At 43.6% G+C, this 10,955-nt stretch overlaps 1 protein-coding gene across 2 annotated transcripts; it reads left to right on the top strand.

Annotated features, from left to right (window-relative positions):
- The first annotated feature begins 3,058 nt into the window (after positions 1 to 3,058).
- On the top strand, positions 3,059 to 8,220 carry aqp4 (aquaporin 4). Of its 2 annotated transcripts, none has more exons than XM_030364435.1 (5): positions 3,059 to 3,176; positions 3,699 to 4,128; positions 4,288 to 4,452; positions 4,808 to 4,888; positions 6,640 to 8,220. In XM_030364435.1, exons 2-5 carry the CDS (start codon positions 3,739 to 3,741, stop codon positions 6,910 to 6,912), a joined length of 909 nt encoding a protein of 302 aa, XP_030220295.1. In that variant the 5' UTR covers positions 3,059 to 3,176; positions 3,699 to 3,738; the 3' UTR covers positions 6,913 to 8,220. The 2 variants fall into 2 exon arrangements, with proteins under 2 accessions (XP_030220295.1, XP_030220294.1); XM_030364434.1 differs by having other exon boundaries at positions 3,070 to 3,323.
- Positions 8,221 to 10,955: the final 2,735 nt, after the last annotated feature.

Here is a 10,955-nt window from a genome sequence, read left to right as displayed (position 1 = left end):
GTAGCTTACCTTACCGCTAGTGTCCCCAAGGCAAGGTTATTCATAAGGAAACTTGCTATCAACACACTAACAAATACACGTCAACAAAGTAATGTGTTTAGCTGATAAAGAATGTTGAGATATATGTGAATTCCGTTGTTGAGTCGATGCCATACTTGGTTTCCTTGGAGAAATAAAAAAAGCCAAAAATGCGTCACACAAGCAGCTCTTGAGAAAATGATTAACATACTGAAATATCTTGACCTTCATTCAACAGTTGTTTCAAGTCAAAGTCATTTGGAAATGAGAGGAACATTTATTTATTAAACTTTTACCAGGATGAAGGCCTATTACATAACTGACTTTAGTTAGTTATTTTCAGTCCAGGGGGAATAGCCAATGGCACAAACCCTGTTAACATATTGAAATCAAATAAATGTTCAGCTGTAATAATAATAATAATCCTATAATAATGATGATTTCATCCTATACTCTTTTACCATGTATATGCACACTCTTTATTGGTTTCTGCCCTCACTCCACATATGCTCTCCTCTTCTTCATGTTCCAAATCCTTGTGTTTTCATTGTTTTTCATTGTTGACGTGAGAGCACTTTATTAACGAGTTCACCTTCCTTCTCCCAGAGAGGAGAGGTATTAAAAGAAGAATCTTCTCCCAATCACACGCATGTGTTTCAGCTGTGTCTTGTGTAGTTCAATTTAGGTATTTTCTGTTTATTTTTTAACTAGCCTTGCAGCATGTTACACAGTCTCTGTGAAGTATTTTCAAGAGACTTTTGAGGTTATTTGTTGGGGTCATCTTTTGTTTTTTTTAGTTGCCTTTTTTTCTTCAGAGCTGTTTTTGTTCTTTTCACATTTTTGGGTTGACATTTCCTGTCGTCCCTCGTCTGTTTTGTTCGATGACCTTTGTACGAAGATAAAGTTTTGTCACGAAGCATTTCGCCTCAGAGTTTGTCTCTGTCCCAATAGCACAGTGTCCTTCTTAAGTATTCCAACCCTTGCAGACTGATATGAGCAACGCAACATAGTTCATGTTTGTTGTGAATCAGCAATCTCCACATAAAAAAATCCATGGTTGACTTGTGTATCTAATTGAAACAAGACATTTAAATGAAGTCATGAAAAGACCAAACTGGTCATGAATGGCAGCGTACTTGACTGCATGTCATGGGGTCAGATCACCGTACACGATACGCTCCTTGCACTTGGCTTTGTTAAACGAAATGATTGGATGGATCATGAGAGTGGCATACTGAACATCAACACAGGTGTCGAAACGAAAGAAAAAACAACAAATGACATGGCAACAGCATGTTACAGAGTGTGTCTGACCCAGAGGGGGCAGTATATGTCAGGGTCGTCTATCAGCCTGCCAAATCACAACCTCTACGGGCGTAGAAGAGCGGGTAACTGAGGTGGGAATTCACAGGGCCCAAACGTGTTGAATGGCCCTTGAAAAAATCTGGAATTTAAAATATTATATAAAACAATGTCTAAGTATATTGAATCCAAAGACTGCGAGACCTAAAAACCGCTATAGGTTAGCAAGGACTAGCATACCTGTACGTAAAAGTAATATGTTGGGTTGTAACTCAAAATTGGAGGCGCACTCGGAGAGTGCTTGTTTCCAGGGCTCAGAATTTTGCATTATGCCCCTTACCACATCACGGATGCAATGTATCGGGGAAAAGACAGCATGGCAGGCCAGGGATAACCATCACGCATGTCCAAATTTCTTCTCATTAGAGTTGGTCTACACGCAGAAACCAGAGTGTTTTGTGTTTTAACAGCAAGAGCTGCAGTGTCAGGGTGATGAGGCCAGACATGTTATCTTCTCTCAGGAGTCTTGTTCTCTCCAGAATAACCCCCAACGCCAGCTTCTCCAATCTTGCGTCATTAGGAATGGGAAACCAGCAATGGTAGCGCAGCAGAACCTGAAATAATAACATGAATTCTGAAGTGTTGAGGGACTCCAAAACACCAGCAACCAATAATCTCTGGGAATAAGTATTGTAGCACCAGGGCTATTTGTTGTACTGTTTTATACCACTTATATTGGTTGCTGATGTGTTCCCATCATGCTTTGCTTTAAGAGAACAGTTAGAAGACGGTTAAGAAGACAGGAAGACAGTTAATGAAGAGAGTTAATGAGGGCGGTTAGTAAATGTTAAGCTCTCGGTTAAGTTAGGTCTTGGTGTACTCTTGGAACGTTACAATAAAGCCACCGAAAGAATATCACGCCTCTGCTTTTTGATATTCGCCACAGTAGGCTATTATCATGAAACAAATCAGGACTGAAATCTTGAGGGGCCTAGTCATTTAATGTTGTCTAATGTGTTTAGAAAAGATAGGAATAATGTGAGCAAGGGGTTAAATCACAGAGTAGGAGGCTATTCATGCTTGCATTGTTGATGAACAATTGATGTGTCGAGGAAAAACGTCCTCCATGACTAGGCAGACACGTAATGAACAACATGTCTTTGCGATTGATTTATTCTGATAACTGCATACGTCTAGTGACATCTTCTACATGTCACTAGGATTACGGAGTAAATGGCATGGTGATCCATAGGTGAATCACTGCCATCTGATATTTACATGAGCATGCCAAAATAGGCTGCACACAAAAGAAAAGCCCACATATGCAAGATTATTAATACTTTTTATTATTTAAAAATATCATTCATATCAGCAGATAATTAATGTATCATAAAAATTACGTTTAACCCATAATATACAGGCCTAATAATAAGTTCATAATATTCAAAAGCTATTTTCCCATTAAATAGCACTCGCTTGTATTATCGACATAATTGAACAGGTGCAGCGAAATAATTGCGTCTTTTGAATGAACAGCTACATTACTAAGTAGATATTGGGAGCTAGACCTAAAGACCTCTACCCTATATGTAAGAGGGTACGTTGAGGACATGTGCTGACGCCTCGCTGTGTCCGTGGCACGGGATCGCTTTCTGCTCCCGGGCCGTGTTACACCAGTGGCACTTGTTGCGCTGCTGCCAAACGTCCCATTGGCTCCGCCTACAGGTCAGCCTCCGTAATTCTCAGAGGGTGATGCCCGGCAAGTACTTAATAACACCCCAGCCAGACGTGATCCAGAGACGCTATCTGCTAAACGCATTCTTCTGACAGACTGCGCCTGTGAACTGCTTGCCTGTGTAAGTAACCGTACACTTGCGATTTGTAGGCTGTTGCTTGTAATTAAAGGGGGGTTTGCTGTTTGTTAAGTGCATACAATAATTACACCTCATGAAAGAAGAAAAATCGCATGTAAGTGGAACAGCGGGAAGGAGGTCGAGCTTCTGGTAAGTTGAATACACTATGTTTATAAGCATATTCAGGCTGTAGGTTTGTAGTGTGTAGTCCTCATGTTTAAAGGTTGACATTGTGTGAGCCTGATAGGGCTAAAGTCTATCATTTTTTTTTTATTACAACTGTCACACTAATCATGTCATCCTACCCACCATGTTTAAAGAACGCTACGTTTGCTGAAATTGTAATGGAAAGTCAGTGGCTCAAATCCCTGGTGGTGCTATAAACGGTTGTGCCCGGGAGCAGTCCCTTTGATAGGGTTCAGTACATTTCCATCCTCACTCTCCGGCACCATGAGCCGTACATAACTAGGCTAATCATTTCTCTCATTAGTTTTCAGTTTATTTTTTTTATTTCCCCCCTGCCAGGAGCAGGATTCTCGTGTCGCGGTGTAACTGTCCACCCATCATGGTCGCGTTCAAGGGGATCTGGACCAAGGACTTCTGGAGGGCCGTGTCGGGGGAATTCCTGGCCACGCTCATCTTCGTCCTGCTCGGCCTGGGATCGACCATCAACTGGGGCGCGGCCGAGCGCGGCACCCCCTCCCCCCCCGCCGACCTGGTGCTCATCTCGCTGTGCTTCGGCCTGAGCATCGCCACCATGGCCCAGTGCTTCGGCCACATCAGCGGCGGCCACATCAACCCGGCGGTGACGGCCGCCATGCTGGTCACCCGCAAGATCAGCCTGGCCAAGGCCGTCTTCTACGTGCTGGCCCAGTGCCTCGGGGCGGTGGTGGGCGCGGCGGTCCTCTCCCTCGTCACCCCGTCGGCGGTCAGCGGGGGCCTGGGTGTGACGATGGTAAGGAAGCCAAGGACCCGCGCCCGATTTAGGCGGGAGTCAGGACCGCCCGGACTCGATATCAGATGCACACATGGATGGATGTACAGCAGAGAATCCAGCTGTGCATTGCATATAACTCTCACAGCCCTCCACCTTTGTGCCTTTTTCTCTCATAAGGTCAACCCCAAGATCTCCGTGGGCCACGCCCTGGTCGTGGAGCTCCTCATCACCTTTCAGTTGGTGTTCACCATCTTCGCCACCTGCGACCCCAAACGCACCGACCTGGGCGGGTCGGCCTCCCTCTCCATAGGCCTGGCCGTGGTCATCGGTCACTTGTTCGCCGTGAGTATACCGAGCGACGAGATGAGGTCTCAGCTTGCAAATGTATCAGTGCGTCGAGTGTCATCGTCCTGTTTCATCTGTGCTGTTGTCGCGCAGCTATCTCTGCATAACACCGGCGTGCTGCACATCTTCATTAGCGTCGTTACCGTTGCATGGCAACCGTCCTCTAGGGGGGGCTAGCTCTGATAGAACCCCTCGCAGAGAGCCGGCACTTGATTCTGTTCCCCAGACGCCAGGAGAAACACCTGCATACACGCACGCTTTGCTTTTCTCCTGCCCGAGCTAGCTGGTCTAATGCTAATGACTTTATCAGACGCGTGCCAACACAACACTCTTGATTTCTCTTACGTCACAGATCCCTTACACCGGAGCCAGCATGAACCCGGCGCGCTCCCTCGGGCCCGCGCTAGTGACTCTGAACTTCAGCGACCACTGGGTGAGAGACACCCCCGTTGAGTGGGAGAGAGAGAGAGAGTGAGAGAGAGCGGGAGATTGAGAGAGATTTCTGTGCAGAGTTTGAAAAGAGCATACTGTATGTTCCTATTCTTGTTTTTAACTTTTTTACTTTTTACTTTAGAAGTGGTTTGTTTGTAACCTGTAAAAAGTGTTTACAAGTTATAGCGTTACCCAGACGGATCATATTTCAGTTCAGGTATCGGAGTCGGCAGTTATTACAGTAATCTTGGAGCTGTGTGAGATTTTATTTATGTTTTTCAAGGGTAGCATAGTGTACTCTACTGGAAGGGTGAAACTTAGTAAGGTCAAAGCAGCAGCAGCAGCAGCCACGCCGTCTAAGATCTGTGAAGAGAGGTTTGATTTATCATGAACACTCTTTGGCATCTTTTCAAAGTGTAAAGACGAGAGCACTCTCATGATATATAGGCATCTAGGCTGCCTACCAACCAAGACCTCGTTGAGCTTTAACTTTACTGTTGCCCTTTAAACGGTATGGAATCGCTGATTGATGGCTCCTCTCTATTTTAAACTAACATGACAAACTTTAAAGGTTGTCATGTTCCAAGGCAATGATTCTCCGTGAGCGATTGGCAGAAGTCTATGTTTTTGTGTGTGTGTGTGTGTGTGTGTGTGTGTGTGTGTGTGTGTGTGTGTGTGTGTGTGTGTGTGTGTGTGTGTGTGTGTGTGTGTGTGTGTGTGTGTGTGTGTCTGTGTGTCTGTGTGCGTGCATGTGTTCATCTTGAAGCAACCCCTTTATCCTGGTGTATTTCTAAGTATTAAATGTAATTAAGTCTCCTTTTGTATAATAACAACGATATGCATCATTGAATAGTTATATCAATCCAGTCGTTACCTCGTTCATGTTTCGGTTGAGTATTAATGAACATCGATTCACATCGGGAACAGAGCAGCACATTGTGTTTGCCCAAGACGTCTCTGCTTTATCACAAGAACAATGGGCGCTACTCACATCATTGCATAGGCAGGGTTAATATATAATAATAATGGTGTAAAATGAACAGCCATTAAGGGTGCATTCCATTGAGGTATGCACCGCCACCACCACTGAAACCCTGGAAGTAACCTCCGAGTGTCTTTGGTGGTCATGCTGGGTTCACCTTTCTCAGATTGAGAGATACATATTCCAGTTACTGATTCATTTATTAATGCTGCAGAGGGGAAATGACATTGCTGTAAAGCCCATGTGGGTCAATAGGTGGTACACCGAGATGTCCAATCACATGGCCGCCGCCATTTTGGAAACAAAGCGAACATCGGAATGTTTTTTCATTTGTAGGAAGTAATATTAATCTAGAAAATGATTGCCGTTATGCAGAGACATTGTTCTGTTTGAAACTGCCACATAATTGTCCCATGCGAGAGATTTATATCTCTTTTGAGACCCTGCAAAAGAGATAAATATATCTCTTAGACGTACGTGAGTTACGCTAAAGAAGGAATTCAAAAAAGATATATATTTCTTTTTGAGACTCTGAGTATCACCAACCATAAATCCCACGACGGATTGAATAGGAAGCACTATACAACCCATCTATAAAACCCATCTGGATTGTATATGAAGCCCTATACAACCCATCTATACAACCTATCTCCATTGAATAGGAATCCCTATACAAACCATCAATACAACCCATCTTCATTGAATAGGAAGCCGTACACGCCCCATCTAACTTGACAAGGTCGGCCCCTTCCCCCTCTCCCATCCTACAGGTGTACTGGATCGGACCGGTCCTGGGCGCCATCCTGGCCGCCGGCTTGTACGAGTACCTGTACTGCCCCGACCCGGAGGTGAAACAGCAGCGGCTGCAGCAGTCCTTCCACAAGGACCCGTCGGGGATCTACAGGGAGGTGGGGGTGGGAGGCGGAGCCTACGAGGGCGACCAGTCCCCCAGGCTGACGGTGAAGCCCAGCTCCTCGGAGCAGACGGCGGAGGAGAAGAAGGGTTTTGTGGAGCTGCCCGTCGAAGCTATGTCTTCTGTATGACTAGCGGTGGAGAAGGAGACCAACCTCTGAACACTGAAGGAACCCATCGGGGCCTTAGTATCACCTCCGGCAGCCATCTTGGTTCCAAACCCGTCAAACGTGCTTGGAACCAAGATGGCTGTAGTCACTCAAAACAAGGAGAACCTTAAGTGCTTTGGAAGGAGAAGGAACGATTATGGCTCAAATGTGAAGATATGTAGAGGCTATGGAGTTGTAAAGCATTACCAATGTATTATGTTTTGGGTTGGAAAAAAAAACTAAAAAACATGACAGCTGATTTCATGTAAACCTGTTCTTCAATCTGACTGTTAAACTTGTAATCGACCTTGTTCTTAATCCCCCATTCCTCAGGTTTAAAACACCCCAGAAAAATAACAGTTTAACACAACTCTGACCGCGTGATGAGATATCAGGGAACTATGCACCAGGGCAACCAATGAGCTGGCGTCATAATGGCGAGTATGAATTGAGATGATGAAAGTCCCCCCTTGTTATTTTTGGATTACTGTCACTTAAGGTGTGGATAACTAATAATTTATAACTGTTATACCATAGCTGATATTTTAGACAGTACAGGCACCTGCACATATTTGTTTAATGCATATTAGATTTCACATTTCAATCTAAATGTTTTTATAGTATAGCCTAATACGCGTGTAATACGTGTGACTGGTAAATTATTGTTATAGATTGAATATGAGCATACCTGGCTGTGTGTGTGTGTGTGTGTGTGTGTGTGTGTGTGTGTGTGTGTGTGTGTGTGTGTGTGTGTGTGTGTGTGTGTGTGTGTGTGTGTGTGTGTGTGTGTGTGTGTGTGTTTGAAACCCAGTCTCACTTCAAAATATGTAAGCTATGTTGGTCCACAGCGGAAAATATATTAGTTTCAGAATACCGTGTCTGAAATTGTGAGATGCCTACGTTTATTTGGCCTAATATTTTCTATAAGAATTGTCTACTTCCCATGACTACCAAGGCGCTGTCTGCAAAATCATTCAAATTGGTTTTAATAACATTCCTGGCAAGAAATTTGCTTTTTATTTTCATGATCTTTGTTCAGTTTAAGCTGGCATATTCATTTATCTTTTAATGAATAAATGACTCACTGGGTTTGTGTAAATTACACTTGACAGCGAACTGGTAAACTCATTGTGCACAATGTACCATATGTTCTTGTGATAGCGACATTCTTTCTCGTTATATTGATTTACATTTCTCTGTAAAGAGATCTTTCTTTGACCATTGATCATTCACTTCTAAAATGTATCTTGTATCATTGTGGGGGTATGCCAATATATATTCTCGCCCATCCCACCTTGAATTTAATATACCATCTAATAGATACATTTTTGTTACTATGATCAAAGTATGAACAAAGTGTATGCATAAAATGTACCTTTGGAATGGACTTTTTCACGAAACACGTTAGTTTACAGTAGGGTGGCGTTGAGAGATAGACAGATGAAGAAGGATGAGAAATGGATCATTCCTGTGGTACTAAAAAATGCACTTATAATCAACGTTTTTATTGGAAGAACACCAAACAGTTACACAAGAACACAACTTAGCTCAACGCAAACGCATAGACTATGATGAAATCTGAAATGTGGTTTCAGTGGTAGCAGCGTTCACATAAATCTTGAATATATAATATTAAAAGTTCATCCAAAATTCAAACTATCTTAATATCGCCTTCTCCAATGAATAAAATGGAGGCCGTGCATGTTTTGTAAACTGATGACAGCGTCCATATAAACCACAAGAGCAAACGATACAAAACATGAAGTTATTCCATCAATTTTCTGGCGAGGCCTGAAAGAATCTTCTAAACAACTTAACATTCTATTCAATCACCGAACAAAGATATGAAAAAATTAAGACATTTTATAAAACCCATTTGAATGAGGAATCTATTTTGAAATATTGCATTCTCCATTAAGGGTCAAATTAATGCCATCTTGTTGGTTTGTGCAGACAGAACCTTGAAAGTCACGTGACGTTTTACGCAGTCCTATAGTTTGTGTGTGTGTGCGTGTGTTTGTGTGCGTGGGTGTGTGTGTGTGTGTGTTTGGGAGGTGTGTGTGTGTGTGCGTGTGCGTGTTTGTGTGTGTGTGTGTGTTTGTGTGTGAGTGGGCATGTGCATGAGTGTGTGCGTATACAGGCCTATACAGTGAATACATAGTAGAGGGAAATACGGAGACAGATCAATGAATGATGGTCTCATATACCCTCAGACGGAGCACGTCTATATGTCCCTGTGGTCAGGCCGTGATGAGTATTTCCTGTGAGGTACAGCCCCCCAGTATAGCACTCTGAAATCACACCCCATCACCAGAGAGCACAGGAAATTACTCCTCTTAAATGAAATGTTGCAACCATGCCTCATTTCTTCAGCAACAAAAACATATCTCAACAATATGAACCTAAGCCTTCTTTAATGTGAAGTAAGAGTATTACAGAGACTGCCACCAGTGATTGAGAGCACATACTGTTACTGTCGTGTTGGTCTTTCAAACAGCCATCACTTCTTCCCTGCCTCCACACACATGAAAAAAAAGCACCACGCATAAAAAAAGCACGCACGCCACATTTTGTAGGTTCTATGTGGGACAATAGCATCACCTGCTGGGTGAAGTGTTTTTCTCGCTGTCCGTCTTGAGACGTGCAGTCATACATCTGTCCAGGGGAGGGCAGCCACGAGCCTTACACGATACGTGGAGGCAACACATGGAAATCATTTTTTTTTCGCAATTGCCTGAAATCAAGCCCTCAAAACAGGCCGCAGCTCCAATCCCTTTGGCAAACCATTGTTTTCTCTGCTCCCAAAGTTAGTGATGTTGAGAAACAGATGATGCTGTTTGAAAGCGGAATCAGTTGAACTGATTGACCACAGAGGCCTAGCACCATCTGAGCGAAGCCAAGGCACGGCCCCAATCCTCTTTTAAACGAATCATGAACAACAACTACAACGAAAATCTTAAAAGGAAAATATTTAAACAGCTCTTTAAATAATAACAACAAAAAAAAACATTGCCGACCAAGAATGATTAAACAAAACAGTTAAACTAACCATGATGCTTGGAAATAAACGTTGTTCTTTGCGGACAGTGTGTCCTATCCCTGGGCGTTTATATATTATAGTCAACAGGCTTCTTGTTCTATTTGTTCGTTTTCGACCCAGTACACCTACCCTGCCCTCCAAATATGTATTTACTCGCATAGTAGCACACTGAGGTCTATGGCATGCCGTTTTCAGGCCCTGCTAGTATGTGGGCTCTCTATGTTTGCATGTATGTGTTTGGTTATGACACCTATTCTGTTACATTATAATGGGATAAAGCCTGAACCGACTAGTGTGTGTGTGTGTGTGTGTGTGTGTGTGTGTGTGTGTGTGTGTGTGTGTGTGTGTGTGTGTGTGTGTGTGTGTGTGTGTGTATGTGTGTGTGTGTGTCTTTGTGTGTATGTTGTGTATGTGTGCATGCTTGTGTTTGTGTGTGTGTGTGTGTGTGTGTGTGTGTGTGTGTGTGTGTGTCTTTGTGTGTCTTTGTGTGTATGTTGTGTATGTGTGCATGCTTGTGTGTGTGTGTGTGTGTGTGGGGGGGGGGGGACGGGGGGGGGACGGGGGGGACAATGGACTCCTGCTCCGTGCTCCTCTAGTCGACCATAGTAAACCTTTGGAAAGGCCCGTACCCCCTGGGGGTGCAGTGAGTGAAGATGGTTCAGATTGTATACAACAGATTCGATTTTCCCACCCCGGAGCATCAGTGTTCAGAGCGCTGGAGTTGTGTTACAAATTGAATGCTGATGATAGAGGGTGAGCCTATAATATATAACCAATAACGAACAACAAACCATATAAAACCATAGTGTCCCTAACCACGGGACACGGGCCTGCACTGGAAACACATCGCCCTCAATTTTTCAAACATATGAGGGTTCTACAAGCGGCTTCAATAAGGTGGAATCTCAGCCCCAAACAGCTCAATGCGGCAAAGATCATTTTATGAAGATTGAATGAAACCGATTCAGAAAACAAAACACTCTCT

This window comes from Gadus morhua, chromosome 8 (assembly GCF_902167405.1).
Source record: "Gadus morhua chromosome 8, gadMor3.0, whole genome shotgun sequence".
Taxonomy (NCBI): Eukaryota; Metazoa; Chordata; class Actinopteri; order Gadiformes; family Gadidae; genus Gadus; species Gadus morhua.
Note: the sequence above shows the minus strand (reverse complement) of the source record. Positions and strands in the feature narration are given on the sequence as shown.

What these genes read in the sequence shown, in the direction of transcription:
- aqp4 (XM_030364434.1), top strand. Translation starts at nt 3,268, where the DNA reads ATGAAAGAAGAAAAATCGCATGTAAGTGGAACAGCGGGAAGGAGGTCG. An exon ending in GGGGCCTGGGTGTGACGATG is followed by an intron (nt 4,129 to 4,287) that starts GTAAGGAAGCCA and finishes TTCTCTCATAAG; the next exon opens with GTCAACCCCAAGATCTCCGT. An exon ending in TGAACTTCAGCGACCACTGG is followed by an intron (nt 4,889 to 6,639) that starts GTGAGAGACACC and finishes CCCATCCTACAG; the next exon opens with GTGTACTGGATCGGACCGGT.